Below are 20,795 nucleotides of genomic sequence, written 5' to 3' on the forward strand. Positions count from 1 at the left end.
TAAGTAGCTTATCTTTAAGCCTCTTAGATAAAAAAACATCACAAAAAAAAAATCTTTCTAAAATTTTAATGCCTGCTTCACTTTTACAAGAATTTCTTAAATAATAATTTGGCTGATCAAGATATGAATTGTGTGGCTTTGGCATTGGAATAAGAGTTGCAATAGATCAATATGCATCTAATGTAAACAATCTTTAAAATATTATTCAGAATATATATAGAGAATTTGAGGTTCAGCCATTAGTAATAGCATCAGGAGGATTCTTTGATGCAAATTTCGAGCACCATGTTTGTAGACATTCAATCATAGATATTAATGTTCTTTTTTTTTTTTAGATTCGGTATAATGATGTTAGTTCTTGACTTATTTTAAATTTATGGATTATAAAACAGTTTGGTTGTTGTTTTATTTCAAATGTTATTAAATATTTTTACTTTTTTGTGTATTTTTACTTTATATGAAACTATATTATATTATGGTTATAAATAAATTAATATTAATAATTGAAAATATAATTTAAAAAAAAGTTTTTACCAACGCTTTAAAATTTATACCAATATGTTTTACTATTGAAATATTTCAGGTTATACTAACAGTCTATATTGACAAACATTAATTGTTGGTATAGGCAAAAAAAATTAAAATATACAAGTCTATACTAATGGGTGTTAACTGTCAGTAAAAGATATAATAGTTTAATACACAACAGATGCTACATTAATAGATATACATTTACTGACGGTCTTAAACCGTAGGTATATTTTTATAAGCTATTTCAACACTTAAAAAATCGTCAGTATAGGTCTATACCGATAATGATATACTAATGATTAAAAATTCATCGAAATACATATTTTGACTGTCGATATAGGGTTTATGGTGCTATATTGATGGATTTTGAAGTTTTACTGATATTTTTTCGAGCATCATTATATGTAAGATTTCTTGTAGTATAGTTCGAATTGAGGAGAAGATAAAATAGGGTCTTTTACGATAGTTTGGACATATAAAACATTGGTTTATCTATGTGAAATGTTTCTGTGCACCAATTAAGAGAAATGAGCTCCTAAATTTATGAGAGACCAAAACTATTAGAAGCACAACATAAAAAACATTGATGCAAGTAATAAAAAATTATATAAGAGTTAAAAAAGTAGATGACAAGATTGTTATTGATAAAAATGAGTGATGCAAAAAAATTTAAAATTACGATATAACATGAGACTTTTTTTACTTTTCATACAGCCGATCCCAAAGTTATGGAATATAAAATTTAGTTTGTTGCTGTTGTATTCTTCATCTTAAATTTTAACATTTTTCCATCAAATATTTGATTAATTGTAGGTTATTTACCCATCCTAAATTTTAATATGTTGTCAGTAATGATACCGAGTACCTAATTATACATTTTTATTTTATTATTATTTTTCCCTAATTTCTGATTAAGTTCAGAATCTTTAATTCCTTAGTTTGCCTTACCATTAAAAGTTATTTGTGCCCCAAAACCTGTTCAAGATGATTCCTTTCCCCTTCTGGTTATACTTCCAAATTACCACCAATAAAGATTCTTCTTTAATTTTCATTTTAATCAGTTATTAGAGAAAACAGGAGATAATTAAATTCGCAAACAATAAGTTCAACTTATAAATGTTTCATTTTTATTCATGTTGAAATTACAAAGTATTAGTTCCAAAGATGAGAACATTGGCAATATTTGATTACATAAGCTCCAGCAGCCATTGCCAAGGAAATTGCTACTATGATTTCCATAGCTATCTTTTTATTACGATTGCCTGAACTAACATTTCCACCAGCACCTGAAATGTTGGAAATTTCCTTAGGCATTGCCAGGTAAAGAATGCCATTAGAGAACTTTGCGTGAATTTGGTTTGGTTGACAATTCTCCGAAAGTGGAAATTCTTTCCGGAATCGGCTTCTTTTCATTTTATCCTCATCCGATTGACGTTCTCCAGTGATGTTTAAGACCCCAGAACTGCTAAGTTGAACTTTCAATTGCTGCCTTTTAAATCCTACAATTTTTTTTTTCGGTCGACAGAAATTTAAGTATACGTAGACTAATTGATCAGTAAATTGATCATTAATTTGAAGATATGGAAATATAATCTTACCGGGAAGATGTACCTCAAGTGTGTCACACTTATGCTCCCTTCGCCATTTGCAGAAGGGCTCAAAATCTTCATAAGAGGTTTCCATGGGAGGCTGCATCTTATTTTTGTTTCTTCTTCTTTTAATTCTCTTTTAGGCTTATTTGGACGATGAGAAGATTGAGATGTAACCATATATATATATATATATATATATATATATGCCGAATATTCCTTTTATAGTTTCCGAGTTGCGAAACCTTTGAGAAAGCAGGTAAAAGAGTTTTCCTTTTGTTTTTCCTGTTGTAAGAGAATGATTCCTTGATTGTTTTTGGAACATTGGGTTTCTTTTTGTTTCAATTAGGCTTAATTTCCATCTTTACTCTATGGATGGAGAAACTGTTTTGTTTTTTTATTCCTGACTTTTCTTAACCCTTTAGGCTTGTTTGAGTACGCTTTCTTTTCTAAGAAATTCCAATTTTCCTGTCTCCGAGAGTTTATTTTTGTAACACATTAATAAAAAATTGGTAAAGTACTGAACTTGTTCAGAAATAAAATTTTGACAGCCTCGAATATAAAGAAAAATATTAATATATAATATTGCACTTAGGAATGTAAGGGATATCAGAGGTTTGCAGGTCACTCGGGGAATTGATTATTATTTGAGGATATTTGGAGTTTTTCTTGAGAGAGATCAAATATTCATTATTCAAGCAATTTTTTTCTTTTTCCTTGACATTTTCTGTTTGGGATTTGTTTTGTTTGTTTCTTTGTTTTAGATATTTATGCTCTGAATAAGGCTGTTGCCTGTGGCTGTATGTTTCCCAGCAGTTCATCAATGGTTTTTAGTACTTCTTCGCAATTTGACCACTTATAGTAACCTTTTTCTTTTTCAATTAATTTTTTGGTCTAATACAATTAATTCCACTAAATTTCCCATAAGTTAATTATTCTACAATATAATCCAAATAATTAATCTGAGGATCATCAACATGTTATGTTACATATTTTTAATTTAATTTTAGCCCTTTCCCATTGAGCAAAAACATGTAATTTGAGCAAAAACCATTCTTATAAACGGATGAATTGGTACGTTCTTTCATTTCTTCAGCTAAAAACATCGTTCATGATCATTCTTTTTCTGACAGGTTTTGCATTAAAAACCTGTAACATATACAAGGATTTGGTATTTCTACACATGAATAATCATGGGATCATAAAATTTGAGTGCATAAAATAGCAAAGAAAACAGCAGTGACAGCGCTGTAACACTTGCCACAACCTTCACTGCTGTCTTTCTCTCCATTTTAAGCCACGCAATAAACGATTTGGGGCCAGCCTTAGGCAATATAGCATGTTCAGTTGGCGCACTCATCACATCTCTAGCACCTGATTGCTCAGCAGCTTCTTTACTTTGACTGCTGGTTTCCTGTTCTAGTTTTCCTTTGTCTTGAATTGGCGACGACGCTTTACTTTGACTGCTGGTTTCCTGTTCTAGTTTTCCTTTGTCTTGAATTGGCGACGGCGCTTGTTGCGCCGGTGTAAGTGGTTCCTGTTGAGGAACCTGCGGAGCAATTTTCTTAGGTATTGTTATAAAAAGAATACCAGAACTGAACTTTGCGTGAATTTCATTTGCTTTGCAATCTTTAGGAGTGTTGAATTCCTTGCGGAATCGGATCCGTTTAGTTCCATCCAGGGAACGCTCTCCGGAAACTTTTAGGACGCCATTATTAGAAAAGTGAACTTTCAGCTGCTCCTTTGTAAAACCTGACAAACTAGAATTGAATCAATTTGCAATGGAGCAATAACTTGCACAACAACCAGCATTCATCTTCATTTTTGGCTTAGAAATTTATAAAATGTCCCAACTTTATGACCAAAAAAACATTATTTCCAAAAATATATATTACCTTTCAATTGAAATTCAATAATGTCATGAGCTTCTCCTCTATGGTATTGGCAATCAGGTTCAAAATCTTCGTAGGAAATGAACATTTTGGAAGGAAAAAGATATATATGGAACTCTTGGAAGAAATAGTACTGTTTGTTTTCTGAATTCAATGAGGTAGAGTAATACTGTTTTACAACTCCTTTTACATATACTAAGATTAACAAGCTTATATTTGAAAGAGGTTTGGTCTAATTAAAGAGGTTTCTTTTGGGTTTCCTATTGGAATTAAAGAGAATCATTCCTTTTCCAATTCCTAAACATTTGGATTGGTTTGCTACTTTGGACAATCTCCCTTCACGCTATACATATGTTGTCCTCCCTCAATACGTGATCTCTTCTTCATTTCATAGGTTTTCCTTGGTCTTTAGCATGTGACAAACTAATGCAAAAGAAGAGGTTTAGCCTTATATAAGAATAATTATTTCGAATTGAAGGTTTAGTCTAGTCGTTTCACGCAATCACTCTAGCATTTAGCAAGTTTGTGTTTAAATCCTAACAGCTACAATCTCTTCTCTTGTCCCCAGGCCACGGCCTTCTTTGTACACCTATTACAGAGCCAATCCATGCTTTTCATTGTTTGGAGTCAATTTTCAATGTTTTGGATGAGTTCCTGGATTACAATTCCACCTACGTTAATTTCATTAATGATTACAAGTGAATGTAGGATTTTTCTTTCTAAACAAATGTTTCAACATATCCAGAATTTCATAAAAAGGATAACAAAAAATGTTCCTGGTGATCTGTATAATTATACAACTCAACATGAAGACATTTTAGCCAATGAAAAGTTGTCTGTTTTGAACTCTGCACCGTTAACTCACTCTTGAGCTTTCTGGTTTAATAACAAATCTGATCAGCTTTGGAATTTGACCATTTATATATACAATTAAGTCAATTTTTTTGTTTGTTAAGAGAGAATTATAATAGCTGAAATGTGCAAGTTTAAGGGGACTCAAGCTTGTTTAACTCTAACAAAGTCAGTTTTTTGTTTGGTATTTCACTAATTCAAACTCATTGAATCATATGTATACCACTAAAGGCTATTAACCATCCAAATTACAGTAAAAAAAAACAAAGATTTAAAACAACTATAGTATACTCAATGGAGGTAATGGAGCTAAAATACAATTAAGAACTAACATGCTTTTGAAGGGGCAGTAGCTGTTTTGTTCGCTAAAGCAAGAAGGAAGTTTCTGTAATCCCCCAGAGGAAATGATGCCATGTATTACTTCTCTCAATTCTACTCCATATTTTTATGTTGAACACCCTTTGAATGTCATCCATATGTCCATCTCAGCTCTGTTCACCATCACTCCTGCCTAGGCACCTCTATCGGCTACCATCACTTTAATGCTTGAAAATGAAGTATGCAACTGGTGAAGTGGGAAATAGTAACATAATTGCTTTCAGTGATTCAATTATGTGACTGATGCTCCCAATTTTTATAGTTTAAGTTTGGTTAAAACATTAATAAGAAATGTTTTCAAGCCACTTAGATATGGAAACAGATTGTTAACTTTGCATAACAGTTAGGTGGATTGCAAATACATTTTATAACCATCTTTAATGCATCCTCAAACTCCCAGGATGTCCCTTTGGTGATTGACTGGAAAACATTGACAAACCGACAAGCTTCAAATATAGAAACAAAAATTAAGATTGCATGCAGCATAAGAAACACATTACCTTTGTGTAGTCATGTCCATATATGTGCTTATAGCAAGAAAATGTCAACTTAAGCTGTGGAATGCTCCTTTTTGGTGAAAATCTCTAGTACAATACCATCATCAATGGCTCCAGGACTTCCCTCCTGTCTCATAAAGCATCCTGGCATCACATTGCGTGATATGTTGACTAACATCTGCCTGGTGTGCCTTGTGTGATGTAGCTAATGCAACCAGAATCTGTCACAAAAACAATGATGAGTCATTGACATAAATTATCTCAAATTCCAGCTCGAATTCTAAGCTTTAAACTTGAAATGATGCCTGTAATTATAATCAAACTTACCTTCTGGTAAGGGTGGGGAGGCTCAATATTGATGATATCCTGGTCCAACTGCCTTTTATACTTTGATTGATAGGCTTGCTTGATCATGAGGAAAATATGACTTGATTTTCGTCCTACAAAAATTTCCACAAGGGCCTTATAGTTCGTATCATCTTGCTGAATTGCTCCCCTAGCAACAGTGGCATCTCGATCGTGAGGATCAAGCATCCAAAGAGACAAGGCTGCACACAGGTTTTTGGTGAAACCCCAGGCTCATTTCTCTGGCTACTCATACTAGTCTTTTGAAGTAGAATTGTAAGGTCTTCCCCGTATTGTAAGTCCCTCTAAAGCTGAGTTCGCCTAGCCAAAGCTTGAATCAACTGGTTCAATCTTCACCAAGAATCATGAATTTCCTTGCATTCATTCTCAAAACTATGGCTTGAAGATGCTAGGATTTTGGTGGCCATGAAGGAGTTTGGGGGAGTAGTTGTTATAAAGGCTTGTCTAAAGTCAATAATAACATTTATAATTTTTTATCATGAAAAAAAAAGGTTAATTTTGACAATTTTGAATCAAATTAAAGATATTTAGGCATAATCTTGACTTCAATTTTTAACATGAACATGACTACTACCCAAATTACTGCTCTTTATAAGGACTTTCAATTCAATTAAAAAAAAAAGAGAGACCTTCCAACTTTTCTTTGCACAACTTATATATACAAATTGATGTAAAATTCTTGCATTAACCCATATTCATATCATATATCTTTCTTTTATTTTCTTTATGAAAAAAATAAAATTAAAATTAAAATTAAAAGACTGTTAGAAATATATGAAGTAATTATTATATATCCACCAAAATAACCCAATGAAAATAAAAAACTTTTTGATAAAAAAAATCAACTTGTGCCAATATAATATTTAATCATAGGCCAGGCCTTATTTCTAAATTCTAAACATTAAAACATGGGCCACTTGAGCCTTTGCTTGGCCCAACCCATTATGATTTAATTAAGTTGTAAGGATTTTTTTAATTCATTTTTAATTTTATAATTGAGATTAAAAATTTGATATATATTTTATTTTTAATTATTTTTTAATTTTTAATATATTGGGCATGTGTGTATCTTAATCAGTACAATTTTTTTTAATTGATACATTTTATCTTATTAACCTCTATAATATAAAAGTAGATGAAATAATATGTTTCTTTTCCAAAATCATGTTGGCTTGTGATTAGTATATTTTTTTCCCAAAATAGGAAATCTCAAAAAATTATATTAGTAGCAGCTATATTTAGAAGAGAAATTAAAAATAGTAGGAGAAAATTTTTTAACTCTCCCAATATTTTAATATAAATTATAGGAATTAAATCTGAAAATTTAAAATATAATATAATTTAAAATTTTAACAATAATTATATATAAATTTTAAAAAAAATTAACGAGAAATGAATGGCTTTTTCTCTGTCTCTTTTAACACACAGTCTCACTTACATCTGATCCGAAAGGAAATATTCCATTCTTTGGTGGGTGTATTCAGTATTTTCTTGCTTATGCTATTCGTTTTTCTGTTTGGTTGCAAAGAAAATCCAAAAGGTGTCTTTATAGCTATATGCTTAGTGGGTCTTTGAAAATGTGGTAGTATACATATGGGTTTGGCTTAGTTTTTGTTGGGTTTTGGTCATTGTATGGAAAATGGGTAACTTGAGGCTCAAGGCTCTCTTTTCCTTCATTTTCCTAGTAAAAAGAAGCGTGTTTTAGTGACATTTGCTGGATCTGTTAGGTTTTGGGTTCCTTGTATCGTAGATTTAACAAGTCGCATTGATAGGTAACCTTACTCTTGATCTTTTTTTCCTTTTGATTCTTTTAGGTTTAGCTTGATGAAAAAGCATAAAGATTAGTTTTTAAGAGGGTTTTAGATTCCATTGCTCCTTTCTTTGGCATTTTTGTTTCTTAAGAATTAATTGCATTAAGTATATGGGGTTGATTCAACTCTTTTTTTTAGATGTTAATTAAAGTGCTTGGTAGAGTGAAATCTGTAAATGGTAGTATTAGCTTTTGAGTTTTAACAAATCTACTGATGTTAGCAGCCTGCTTGGTTTATTACTATGTTTCCATCTCTCATGCTTTTGTCTCATGATTTGAGCTGCACAATATCAAATATAATTAAATCTTGATAAGTTTGTATTGAAAGTTCAAAATTGCATTTTCTCAGGATAAACAATGGCATGCAAGTTGAATACATTGTGTTATTTCATTAGGAGTATTGAAAGGATGGATATGTTCTTTAGATTGGTATGTTTCTATGGATGTGGCATGAATTTAGCTGTGGATATTTAATGGGGTATATTTAGGAGCAAATAGCTACAAAAGCCCCTGTGCTTGAGTAAACAGAAAGGAATTCCGAAAAAGATTCACTGTTGTCTTGTCTAACATGCAGCAGTAAGAATATATGAAAGTGTCTCCTGCTTTTAGCAAAGATATTCTTGACTTATGGTCCAGTGAATTGAACCAAAGATAGCCAATATTCTTGCTTGAGGTTTGAGCTATCAGACGTAGATGCCTTGTCATAGCTCTGTTTAAGATGGTTCTACCTGGCCTCACTTTTGGAACTGTGATTTCTACAGATTTATGGTTAATGTGTTGTTTTTGCCACCTGCATGGGCTAATATGGCAGTGAGGTGGTTTTAGTTATTCACAATCAGATCAACTTTTTCTATTCTGGACGTTTGTCAAAATTATACATCAATTAGGTGTTTTATTTATAAACTTCTATAACTGCAACTTGCTAATTATTTCTGTAAAGTTCTCTTCAAGTTCGAGAGACCATTTTCTAAGAAGTTTTTTTGAGCATGAATACGGAATAAATGCAGGTTCAAGTTATTAAGGCTTTTCAATATTTCTTTTACTTTTGAGTGTTTGTTCTGGGTTTAAGGTAATCATGCTTAGAAAGTGAAATTTATTCTAAACATTGTGTCCTGATTTTCTTTTTTTGGAGTCTTCTTGTTTCTTGCCTCTGAAATGACATTGACTTAATAGCATTCTCTTCTTTCCTTTGATTTTGGCCTCTATGCAATCTCTATGTGTTTCCTCTTTTTCCTAGTTTATTATGTTCATCACTCCACTAATTGTGGAATTTTCTTTTCCATTAAAATAATAACTGGATTTTTATTAATATCTGCAACTTTTTGCGGTTTCTGCCATGTATTATGGCAAGGCTTCTATTTGTATTCTTATAGTCTTACCACATCAGCATAAAGTGCTGCTGATTTCTAGTATAAGAAGTAATAAAAATTTTCAAAATAGAAGTATTCTTTGCTTGTTTTCTACTTAGAAAACCTTTGAAGTAGGAAATTTGATGTGGTGCACTTCTTGTTTTGCTTTCCAGCTTGTTTGCAAAGATAGCAATGGTTCAAGGCAGGTTGATGAATAAAATTTCTGGAAAATTTCCTGACTTTGGTGCTATCTTCATGTCAAATGCATCTACGAGGGAAGAGTGCCTCAAGAGAAAGCTCTTTGGTCTTCCAATGTCTTCTGCTGACTTTGTTAAAGGAGTTAAGGTTGGAATGATCTTGTTTCTTATCGAATATGAGAAGCGAGAACTTTATGGAGTCTTCAAAGCAACTACTGATGGTGAGCTAAATATTGTTCCTCATGCATATAGATCATCAGGGAAGAAATTTCCTGCGCAGGTATTCATCAGTAATCCACTTTAAACTTTGTTGGTTTTTTGCTTTATTACAGCATTACTTTTACTATTTTTCCAGATTTTTTGCTTCAGTAATTTTGCTTTATTTTTTCCTCTACCTTTTTCTTTTGATGCTTATGGTTGGGTGATGTAGTGTGGTTCTTGTTGAAGAGTACTATGTATTCTGCTTTACATTTGTCCAGGTCAGATTTACCACAATCTGGCACTGCCATCCTCTTCGGGAACATGAATTTCAGATGGCTATTAGAGATAATTACTTCACTACAAACAAATTCAACTTTGGGCTGTCTAAAGATCAGGTCTTTTTTTCTCTTTTTGCAGTCATTCTGTTAAAAAGTTTTATTGTGTTGTAAAATGTTATGTGGTTGAGTTCATCTGATTGCAGGTTCAAAGGCTTCTATGGTTGTTTGGTTCAAGAAAGATAAGACTATTCCAATCTCAAAATCTTATAGATAGTGAAATTGTAAACAGGTATCATGAGGCTTCACTTGAGAAAAGAGAAATGGAGAAAGATTGGTCCAATCATACTCAGATTGGCAGAAAGAAACTGAAATGGGGTATCGATAGTGACTCACAATCTAATGCAGAGCCCCTAGCATATTCTGGTAAATTGACTGTCGCAAAAGATGAATCTCAACTGTTAGATTCTGGAGATTCACATACTACATTAAAGGAATCTGATAGCATGCACTATAATTGCCCATGCTTTCCTGAATCTCCTTGTAGCCAAAGCTCATTACCATTTGTTGCTGTTCACAGCTCTACTTCTGGACAGGAATTGGGTCCTCATCCTGACCATGCTATCCAAAGTCAGCCTGTTAGTGTTGGACAAGAGCTTCAAGAGTTGGAAACTCCAGGAAATCTTGACATTGATCTTGGAGATTACATACCTTTGTTGCCCTCTGATGATTCTGACTCAGATACCAGGGCTTCTCCAGAATCTGGATGTTTTATGACAGATCAAATAGGTCTGCCTTTTTCTGCCTCAGATCCATATGAGGATACATGGCACCCAGTTCCTGCTGCTTCTCCCATCACAAAAGCAGGTGATTTCTACATAAAGGAGAACAGTTATAGTTTAAAATCCCCAGTAGAGAACTGCCAAGCAAATGAGAATTCTGATTATATCAATCAGTATACATCTGTCAGGGGTCTTTATTCTGATGCTTCAAACAACAGGAGCAGTGTGTTCTCACGCTTGAATTTTTCATCTGGAGTACAAGACAAAGAGGATGATACCAGAGTGGAAATATCAGCGCATAGAACTAGAAAACAACAGAAGTGTGTTACCAGAGTGGATAAGTCAGTTCAACAAATCATGGAAGAATTGCAACAAAAGCATGATAAATGGAAGAAAATGGTGAGAACGACTAGATCTGTTGAAAGGCAAAATGAACACACTGTGAACACAAAAACAAGTGTGTTTTTGCGTTTGAATAGGACTTCAGCACCTGATGTACAAGATAACTACATTTCTACAAGGTTGCAAGAGAGACATGACAAGCAGAGGAACATGAGAGAAACTAAATTCCCTGTTTCAGGTGGAAACAAACCTAGCGTGTTTTTGCGCTTGAGTAGGACTTCAGAACCCGAAGTTCACAACAATGGCATTTCTACATTGTTGCAAGCAAGACGGAGACATGACAAGCAGAGTAAGATAGGAGAAACTGAATGCCATGCTTCAGGAAAAAAATCTCACTCGCAATATATGGTAAGTCCAATTTGCCTTAATAGTGAAAATGAAGAAATAGGCAAAAGCTTGACGGCTACAGACTCCGATGGAGTAGAGCTGGATAATAATACTCGTCCTGATGTCACAAGGCCACTGAAGACAGACAAGCATCACCACCTTCCATCAAACAGCTTGCAAGAAGTATACGAGAACCTGACCGACAACAAAGGCAAATCAGACTGTTAACGAAGCTGACACTGGAACTAATGACGATGCAGGGTTCGGAAAATCCAATGATTTAAGAAGGGCAGATTGGTGACCATTTATTGATGAGTTCAGTCCAGTTCATCCCAAGAGTGGAATAATGTATTGCATGGAATGAGCAGGCAACTTAGGAAACATGGTGGGACATGGACCATGGCAAAAAGTCCAAAAGAAAGCAATTGGATTTGCATAGAAAAGCAACAAAAGTGTTAGGTCTTACTTTGTTACTGACATTTTTTGACTAGTGATTCTAATGAAGCAGAGATATGAATGTACCCAAAAGAAACAATATACTTTACTATGTTAATGGTGAGACTTACATTACATCTTATTGTTTGGACTCAAAAATAAATCAAACCAAAATAATCAAATGTCAAGCTCGAGATAATCCGAGCCAAAAGTAACTTAAATTTTTTTTATTCAAAGTAATCCAATTTAGAATAACATAAAAAATAATTTTATTCGAAATGACTCGGCATGATTTATTCCATTATCATTTCCAAATATACGAACATAAAATTAAATACTTGACTGTCAAATTACAAATTGTTTTTTAGAAAAGTAATGTTAAACAAAGTATTGTTTAATTTAATTAATTTAAAAATAAAAAATAAAAACCAAAACAAAGCACATAATCCAAAAAGAGACAAATCCACCTAAGGTCCAATACCACATGTTTGACCAGAGAAAAGAATCGCAAATGTCTTGGCACTCCGGCAATTATTTACGTGACCTTTTTCCTATTTTACTGTTTTACCCTTAACCCTTTTTAAGCTAGGGTTTCCCTTTCACATCTAAAAATGGGTTTTTATCATTATTAAATTAGCTATTGGTGATTGATAAATACTATGCATTTTTCCTTTCTTTCAAATAAAATGAACATTTATCATTATTACGCATGTTCAGTCGAGTTTATGTTTATAAATTTCTATTTTTTACAATTTAAGTTTCTACTCGAGTTTAATTTTTTAATAAGTTATAAATAAATTAAATATAAACGATTAAATATATATAATTTATTTATTTATTTTTAAATATATTCGAGATAGAGTTGTATTTGATAAAAAATTATTTTATTCATTCAAAATTGATTTATTTAAATAATAAAATATTCGTATTCAGTTCGATTGGTTTAAATGAACTCATTTGTGAATATTAAATAAATATATTCAAGAATATATATATAAATGAATATATTTACGAATAATAAATAAATCATATTAAAATAAATTTAAACAAAAAAATAAATCTTAAATGAATATAAATAGACTTAAATGAATATAAACAAATCTTAAAATAAAATTAAAATAAAAAATAAAAATGTTATTTTGTTACGATTATTATAAATGTGTAATAAATAAATAATAAAGTAACGTATTTTAAATAAATTTATTTACAAATATAAACGAACCAAACAGATTTCTGTTTGTGTTTAATTCATTTAATAAACAAATATAAATATACTATTTAAGATTATTTATCAAATTTAATAAGTGATTATTAACAAACAAAAACTAAATATGTTCATAAATAATTTATTAAAAACTTTATTAATTTACACTCTTATTTTTTATAAAAAAAACTTATCTTTAAGACTTATTTCATCCATTATTATTAGAATTTTTCGATTTAACAATAATAAAATGATAAATACTTCTTAAAATATATTAAAAATAATAAAAAAAAACTAGATCAAAAATAAAAATATGTGTCAATTTTTATTTTATTTATAAATTAAAAAAATCATTAACATTATATAAAAAAATCATAAAATTATTATAAATTTAAAAATGAATTAATTTTATACAAATACATTTTAAAATCATTTGATCGCAATAAATTTATTTTTAAACTAATTCAAGAATAATTTGAACAATTCCAACAACAGATATAATATTTTTTAAAGTTACAATTATAGTTAATTATTATGTTAATATAATAAATTAAATAATCAACTTTTATAGTATAATAAACCTATAATTACTAATTAATTAATTAATAAATTAAAATATAACTCAAAAATAAAATTTACACACAATAAAATTTGAATCTAAAATCTCTTAATTCTATAATTTTTTCCTTACTACTAAATCAAAATCTGGTATTGACGTAATATTTTCTCGCACCATAATAAAAGTTCAATTTTTCATAAAAAAGTTAATTTGAAACATAAATACAAAAAAAAAAGAAAAATGGTATGATATCATATTGTTTAGGGTAAAATGGTAAATTAAACAATGGCAAATCGAAAGAAAATGCGAGGGCATTTATGAGATGTCATGATAAACTCAATCATATACATTATTTCCTGCTCACATTCTTTCCTCCCTCTCGCTCTCCACGAGTTGTCTGCTTCTTTCTGTTTCTGTCTCTTAGCATTTTTTACTTCATTTTCTGCAGCAATTTTTTTTTTACAATGCAGGTAAGCTGAAAATTCTTTTTCTCTTCTCGTCTTCTGTGGTTAATGAATCTAAAAACTAAATCTTGTGAGTTATTTTGAATTAAAAATGTTAACTTTGTTGTGTTTCTAATGTTGGGTTTTCAGACAAGAACTGTACAAGTAAAGAACCTGTCAGATCTAGCAAGTGAGAGAGAAATTCATGAGTTCTTCTCTTTTTCTGGTGATATTGAGCACATTGAAATTATAGGGTAAGTTTTTCTATTCGTTTCTTTTCCTTTTCTGGTTTTGTGTAAAGGGTTGGTGTAAAATGTGTTTGGTGGCTGAGAAAATGAAAGAAAGTTGGAATTTTGGATCTTGAGTTTTTCCTTTTGTGGGCCAAAGTTAATGTTTTCAAAGTGAACTTAAAAAAAAAAAAGGGAACGTGTGTTTTTTATTCTGCTTTTTTATTGTCTAGGCATCTAACCTGAAAGGTAAGGCTGCTTTGGAGTTTTTAATGTTTTATTTTTTTAATCTTTTTTGGGTTGGTGGATAAGTTCAAGTAAAGGAAGTTGGAATAAAATTTGGGTCTTCTTTTTGTTGCTTTCTTTTTTTTGGTATTCTGAACAACATAATGGAAATTTAACATAAGAAAAAGGGATGCTGTTGGTTAATTTGGATTGCTGTGTTGTTTTACGGTTGTTGCAGTGAACCTGGCCAATCAAAGACTGCATATGTTACATTCAAGGATCCAAAAGCTCTTGAAATCGCATTGTTATTATCGGTTCGTGCCTAATTGGTTTAACCATGGTTTGCTAAGTAGTGTGCTATTGATGCCTGCATTTTCCTTTTTTTCATTGTAAAGCTCAAATATTGTTTACTTCAAGAAATCAGCTAACCTTGCAATGCCTTTCCCTTATCTTCATTGTTTATACTTATCCTTGTGAATTCTTCCCAAAAGTTGGTTGCTTATGCCTTCTTAAATCAAAATAATTTGTTATAATTTGTTGACTTGAAATAAGTGGGCATGTAAAGCATTTTTTTATAATTGTAAAGCAATGCCAACTGCCAAGTAGGAAAAGTTGGCTATTTTGGTTTTCTTGAAAGTTTTATTGTCCTCACAAAATGATCAATATTTTAAGAAATAATGTATTTCATTGTTTTACTCTAACTAAATTTATTTTATCAGAAACGGGAAAAGTAATTTACTTAGTCTTAGTGATACAGTCAATCATACAGCTAGTAATTCTAATTGTGGAATATCCAGAAGTAAGAGAGGACTAACAAATTTCAATGCTTTAGATGTTTTCCTTGGTTGACGGTTGTTGTTGCCTGATTCCAACCCCCTACAAATTGCATATCCTATGAGGCCAGAGAGAGACCATCAGAGGGAAGCGGTAAAGAGTGGTTAATGGTGTTGGCTGATAGTTGTGACAGTCAGTTGTGTTGCTGGAATCCAGCTCACTATTAATCAGATATCTAATTTGGTCTCACTGTGGATATCTAGGATACTCACAAGTCCCCCTTGGATTCCCTTTTTTTCATTAGATGGTTTGACTGTGTATAATGGGACAAATGAAATACTGTCCTCCCTGTTTCCCACTTTTGAAAATTACTGTTAAATTCCATCAGCTATGTAATTCCTGATTTGCGCTTTTTAAGATTTGCTACATTTGTTTTTTCTGCATTAATTAACAATTAGATTAATAGATCTCATGTCTTTTTTAAAAAAAGATTTTAACTAATAGCAATTCTTGGTACAGTTTTTTATCCTGTCACATCGGTCTCTTCTATAGTAGTTAACATTTGTCTTTTTCTCTCCTTATACTGTTCCATTTGTTGTCTATTCAACAAGATGGATTCCTGTCATGAATTATAATTTGTGTCAACCTTTTCTTTTCCAAGAGTTGGGCATATGTTGATTAGAAATCTCTGTTCTTTTAAAGACAACATTACTCTACATACATGACTATAGGAAGTGAAATTTCTGAATCTTCTACTGCAGGGGGCAACAATCGTTGACAAGATTGTGACAATAATTTGTGCTGAAAATTATGTACCAAAGACTGAGATTAATGTAAGTTGACTGTGAAGTTTTGCTTTCTCTTTTCAAGTGCATTTAGCGAAATTCTTATGCTTTTTAATTGCAATTCATGTAGGAAGCAAGAACAGCAGACAGCATTGTGTCTATTACTCCTGCTGCGCATAATGCACCACATGATGAGGTACCAAATTGCTGTAGGATTAGAATGTCTAAAATTTATTTTACATATCAATTGTTTCCTAGTCGCATAGGCTGGTTAAATATGGGAAAGTGGTGGAAAGAATACGTTGATGTGTTCAGTTCTTTTTGATACATAGCTAGTTTAATATTATATTGAGAATTGCCGATTTGTTTAGTTGAACCAAATAGATTTTGAAATTTCAAATTTACTAAACAAATGCCAGATTAAAGAAAATACAATCAGGAATGTTCATGCACTTGATAAACCGTCGCTAACCCTAGGAAAAGGAAAGGATGATAAGGAAAAGGAAAAACATGGGTTTATAGTCTTTAAATTGAAGTTGATCATCCTGTTGTTAATGCATGATATATTGAATTCCTGCTTGTACCTGCCCTTTTTGCTATGACATGCTCAGTCAAAACGAATATTATGGTGGCAACTTTAAATAGATTCTGTCATTTGGATCTAAAATTTATTATTTTAGTTTATGAACTCAGGCTATCTGTTTATTGCATCAGGGTAGAACTAGTTCACCTAGCAGTGGAAGAATGTATGTTAGTAAAGCACAAGATGTTGTTGCAAGCATGTTGGCAAAAGGTTCAGCCATAAGAAAAGATGCAGTTAACAAAGCTAAAGCATTTGATGAGAAACATCAGTTGACAGCCAGTGCATCTGCCAAGGTCATTTCCTTTGACCGGAGAGTTGGGCTGACAGAGAAATTGACAGTGGGAATTTCAGTGGTTAATGAGAAAGTAAAGTCTGTGGATCAAAGGCTGCAGGTGTCGGATAAAACAATGGCTGCAATATTTGCTGCAGAAAGGAAAATAAATGACACGGGATCAGCTGTCAAATCTAGCAGGTATTAATTCTCCTCTCAAAACAGTGTGACTCCACATCTCTGGATCAAAGACAATAATGAATTTGATTTCTTGTGAGTTAACTATGAAACCTCTCAATGAGTGGCATTTTATTTCATTTAGCGCGGAAGAACCAATTATTTCTCATAGAAGTGAGACTGGGAATGATGGAAAACCCTATCTTAAGAACTTTAACTTTTTAGAATTTCTAAACTCATATTGGAGTTTCTTTTGATGAAGCTATTTTATGCATTCTTCAAAATCTTATATCCAGCCTTTATGCTCCAACTTAGAAAGGCCTCCTTTGGTAAGGTCATTCCAATACGTTGCAGTCTTTTCTTTAGGAAAGGATGCTTAATAAGACTTAATCAAAGTTTCTAGACTGAATAAATTGATCTTGGTGGATGTTATGTGTGTGAAAGACACCTGCATTATTACTAGTTGGACCTTGAACTGGTTCTAAGGCCTAGTGAGCATCCTGCAGTGCTTCTTTGATGATATTTGATATTGGAGGAAAAAAAACGCTATCATCCTTCTAATCAGCTTCATCCTCAAGTTATGATAACATTGGGGTACTCTGATTTCTTCTGGACAGGTACGTAACTGCCGGGACAGCTTGGCTTAATGGTGCTTTCAGCAAGGTTGCAAAGGCTGGGCAGGTTGCAGGTACAAAAACCCGAGAAAAGTTCAATCTAGCCATGTCAAACTTGACTACCAAGGTGCGTCATTCTGGTAGCACTCAAACGACTATAGTAGGATTATAGATTGCAGGCCTAAGAAACAATGTCCATTTTCCCATGTTAATCATGCCTTTAATTTTATTCAAGTGCAGGATCCAATTGCAGTGTAAGTCAGAATTCGGCATCTTAAGGTCGCATCTTTTAGATCCTTGTTTACGCTTGCATTGAATGGCCTAGTTACACCAACTAGGAAAGAGGTATCTATAACTGGGGATCTAGATGCTTTGGGTAGGATGCACAAAGTTGTGTTCATTTTTGGCTTGACGTGTGTGCTTATGCAATACAATGTTTCTGTTTTATTTTTTACAATATTCTTTGATGCCTAGGGGTATTGTGTGTATGTCCTTTGTAATTTTAGAGCTTGTGACATTGCTTTCAAATCAGAAAGAAGCTGAAATTGATGTTAGCATTGTGCTCATTGATACTTCTCTTTTGTAATTTTTTTTTCCTTTAAGAAGAAAGCTGAAATTACACTCATGTGTCAAAAGTTCATCCTTCTGGCATCACTTCATGTGCAAACCAGAACAAGATTGAACAACACACAAAATAAAACTTGTCATATTCACCCTTTACTGGCAATTTCACCAGCCTGAAGGATCCCAAAGAAAATATTGTCTCACCTTTTTCCTTGCAAAATCATATTAATGAACTAAAAATCCAAGTACAGGTGCACGAAACTGCATTTGGGGTTTAGGCATACCTTATTTTTAGTTGGACTAACACCCACAATTGACTTTAAAACAACTTGTTTTCTTTCTGTGATTTGATAGTTGGGACTCAATTTTAAATACGAAAATGATACGAAAAAGTATATATATATATATATAAATAATATATTTTAATATCTTAATAAATTTATATACGGATTTAGTAAAAAATAAAAAAATTTTATATTTGATGTGTTTACATAAATTATGATATAATAATTTTTATATTTTATATGTGTTTAATATAAAATAAATATGATATAAATACATAGATAATTGAGTTTAAATTTTAAGATTCAAGTTACAATGTAAGGATGTGAAGTCAAATTGCATAAAATAAACTCTTAGAAGAGCAAATGAAGTCAATCCAATCATATGCTAAAAATAAATGTGTCTGTTGGCCAGTTAGGTACATGTTAATATTTTTCCTTTATTAGTACTCTCTTGTCAGGTATACATGAATATCTTATTACATTAGGTTTTGGCTGACTTGGTTTATAATTTTTGTGAAAATTTCTAGTTTACGACACCAAGCTGACAACCTTACCTAGAACTAGAACTAGAAGCGAAAAGAACATGCCAACATTCTAAATCTCCGGAACAATCCATTAAAAAATTGGGAAGCAAAAACCAAAATAAAAATAAAAATAAAAATATCATTAAATTATAAGTAAACTCACAAAAGTTATTTTAATTAATAAGAACAGTTCGATTAACTGTAATAAAATAAAATTATAAATTTATTTTATATAAAAAAGAGATTCATATTGAAAAAGAATAAAATTTTAACAAAATTTAGATATTTCAAAATATATTATAAAAATTATAATTAAAACTGTGATAATAATATATGTTCGTGTAAAATTAAAATTTTTTACTGTTGGTTTATTTTAAATAAAAGAAAATAATTAAAAAAGAAACTCTTGTTTCGTAAACAAAGCCAAAGCATGAAATCTTGGCAATCACGTCCAGCTACAGACATGCATGTGGGTAGCATGTGAGTATGGCCAAAGTCCAAACGATGCAATTTGCATTTTCGGCGAGTTCTTTGAAGAAGCCGCTGTTTTCTCGTTTCTGCCTTTGGACTGGACTTCCCTTTTTTCTCTATAGTTCTCATCACTTCGGAGATTTATTTATTTATTTATTTTTGTAAAAGAGGGCTAATGTTTCTACAAAGGACAAAGAAGGTGGTAGGGTCAAATTCATGTCTACATAATTTTTAATTCATCTTTTAATCATTAATTTTAAAAAAATTATTTTTTTTTACTATAAAGGGATACAATAAATAAATATTTAAAAAATATAAACTAAATTAGCAAATATTTTTATTATTTTTCAAAATATGAGCTGAAGTCAATTATTGGAGTTGAGGGGAAATTACTTTAATAAATTAAAAACAAGAGACCAGGAGAGAAAACTCAGATGCTCAAAAAAAGTTGTTAAGCAAAAGAATAAATAAATATATAAATTTTCAAAATGATAGAATTAAAAAAAAGGCGTTGAATTATCTTTCATTTTTATTTCTCAAATAAAAATAAATAGGATTCCATTTTATTATTTTAAAAATAGACAATTTGTAGCTTACACGTCAACATTTATAACTTTTTTTTAGCGTGTTTACTACTAATTCTTATAAAATTCTTTGACAAAATCCTAAGTAAAGCATTTTCTTTTTTCATATATATAAAAAAAAAGAATTAAAAAAGGTATCTTTTTCAAAATGAAAATAAGGAAGAGATATCGTTTGTCTTTTAATTAAAAAGAAAATGCGTATATTTATCAAAAAATTATATAAAATAATTATATTATGTCAGCATATATTTATTTTGTTTAAATTATCTTATATAGTTATATTATAAATAAATAATTTATTTATTAAAATTAAATTAATTATTTAATTATCACATATAATATATAATAATTAATTAAATTTTTAATAAATATATAATATAATTTAAAATATATATATTAACAAATATTACTGTTTCATAAAATTATATCTGTTTGCAATGTCATCCATTTACTTCGTACATTTACAAATGTTTGACAAATTAACAAAGGCGTTGAAAGCCAAATAAAAGGACAAGGAGAAGTCCAAAACGGCTTGGGAAAAAAAAAAGCAGTCTTACTTCTTAATGCGTAATTAAATCTACTAAAGTACCGTTCAAGACCAGGTGGCCATACACAAAGAATTA

General features: G+C 31.1%; 4 protein-coding genes and 1 pseudogene across 5 annotated transcripts; 2 read left to right on the forward strand and 3 right to left on the reverse strand.

The window, feature by feature from the left end:
- Positions 1 to 1,598: 1,598 nt before the first annotated feature.
- LOC111278036 (inactive protein RESTRICTED TEV MOVEMENT 2-like) lies at positions 1,599 to 2,284 on the reverse strand. Its single transcript, XM_022864472.2, has 2 exons — positions 2,130 to 2,284; positions 1,599 to 2,030 (listed from the first exon to the last, which is right to left on the reverse strand). The coding sequence occupies exons 1-2, from the start codon at positions 2,224 to 2,226 to the stop codon at positions 1,684 to 1,686; spliced, it is 444 nt and encodes a 147-aa protein (XP_022720207.1). The 5' UTR covers positions 2,227 to 2,284; the 3' UTR covers positions 1,599 to 1,683.
- Positions 2,285 to 3,026: 742 nt separating this feature from the next.
- Positions 3,027 to 4,454, reverse strand: LOC149518151 (uncharacterized). Its single transcript, XM_089764359.1, has 2 exons — positions 4,016 to 4,454; positions 3,027 to 3,872 (listed from the first exon to the last, which is right to left on the reverse strand). Exons 1-2 carry the CDS (start codon positions 4,098 to 4,100, stop codon positions 3,298 to 3,300), a joined length of 660 nt encoding a protein of 219 aa, XP_089620485.1. The 5' UTR covers positions 4,101 to 4,454; the 3' UTR covers positions 3,027 to 3,297.
- Positions 4,455 to 5,191: 737 nt separating this feature from the next.
- Positions 5,192 to 6,512, reverse strand: LOC111277491 (annexin D8-like; annotated as a pseudogene).
- A 950-nt stretch (positions 6,513 to 7,462) lies between these two features.
- LOC111277492 (uncharacterized) lies at positions 7,463 to 12,018 on the forward strand. 2 transcript variants are annotated; one of them, XM_089763883.1, is made up of 4 exons: positions 7,463 to 7,575; positions 9,438 to 9,741; positions 9,941 to 10,057; positions 10,144 to 12,018. In XM_089763883.1, exons 2-4 carry the CDS (start codon positions 9,457 to 9,459, stop codon positions 11,674 to 11,676), a joined length of 1,935 nt encoding a protein of 644 aa, XP_089620009.1. In that variant the 5' UTR covers positions 7,463 to 7,575; positions 9,438 to 9,456; the 3' UTR covers positions 11,677 to 12,018. The 2 variants fall into 2 exon arrangements, with proteins under 2 accessions (XP_089620009.1, XP_089620008.1); XM_089763882.1 differs by lacking the exon at positions 7,463 to 7,575 and adding an exon at positions 7,671 to 7,877.
- Positions 12,019 to 13,978: 1,960 nt separating this feature from the next.
- Positions 13,979 to 18,299, forward strand: LOC111277026 (binding partner of ACD11 1-like). Its single transcript, XM_022863121.2, has 8 exons — positions 13,979 to 14,116; positions 14,240 to 14,343; positions 14,780 to 14,855; positions 16,077 to 16,148; positions 16,231 to 16,296; positions 16,815 to 17,155; positions 17,749 to 17,872; positions 17,986 to 18,299. The coding sequence occupies exons 1-8, from the start codon at positions 14,111 to 14,113 to the stop codon at positions 18,001 to 18,003; spliced, it is 807 nt and encodes a 268-aa protein (XP_022718856.1). The 5' UTR covers positions 13,979 to 14,110; the 3' UTR covers positions 18,004 to 18,299.
- Positions 18,300 to 20,795: the final 2,496 nt, after the last annotated feature.

Source organism: Durio zibethinus, chromosome 7, assembly GCF_047325235.1.
Source record: "Durio zibethinus cultivar Kanyao isolate XHJ-2024 chromosome 7, ASM4732523v1, whole genome shotgun sequence".
Lineage (NCBI taxonomy): Eukaryota > Viridiplantae > Streptophyta > Magnoliopsida > Malvales > Malvaceae > Durio > Durio zibethinus.

Bases quoted from the DNA above. Each gene is read 5' to 3' on its own strand.
- LOC111278036 (XM_022864472.2), bottom strand. From the start codon at position 2,226: ATGCAGCCTCCCATGGAAACCTCTTATGAAGATTTTGAGCCCTTCTGC. The intron at 2,031-2,129 runs GTAAGATTATAT...AAAAAATTGTAG, and splicing joins ACTTGAGGTACATCTTCCCG to GATTTAAAAGGCAGCAATTG.
- LOC149518151 (XM_089764359.1), bottom strand. From the start codon at position 4,100: ATGTTCATTTCCTACGAAGATTTTGAACCTGATTGCCAATACCATAGA. The intron at 3,873-4,015 runs GTAATATATATT...CTAGTTTGTCAG, and splicing joins TATTGAATTTCAATTGAAAG to GTTTTACAAAGGAGCAGCTG.
- LOC111277492 (XM_089763883.1), top strand. From the start codon at position 9,457: ATGGTTCAAGGCAGGTTGATGAATAAAATTTCTGGAAAATTTCCTGAC. The intron at 9,742-9,940 runs GTATTCATCAGT...ACATTTGTCCAG, and splicing joins GGAAGAAATTTCCTGCGCAG to GTCAGATTTACCACAATCTG. The intron at 10,058-10,143 runs GTCTTTTTTTCT...ATCTGATTGCAG, and splicing joins TTGGGCTGTCTAAAGATCAG to GTTCAAAGGCTTCTATGGTT.
- LOC111277026 (XM_022863121.2), top strand. The intron at 14,856-16,076 runs GTTCGTGCCTAA...CTTCTACTGCAG, and splicing joins AAATCGCATTGTTATTATCG to GGGGCAACAATCGTTGACAA. The intron at 16,297-16,814 runs GTACCAAATTGC...TTATTGCATCAG, and splicing joins ATAATGCACCACATGATGAG to GGTAGAACTAGTTCACCTAG.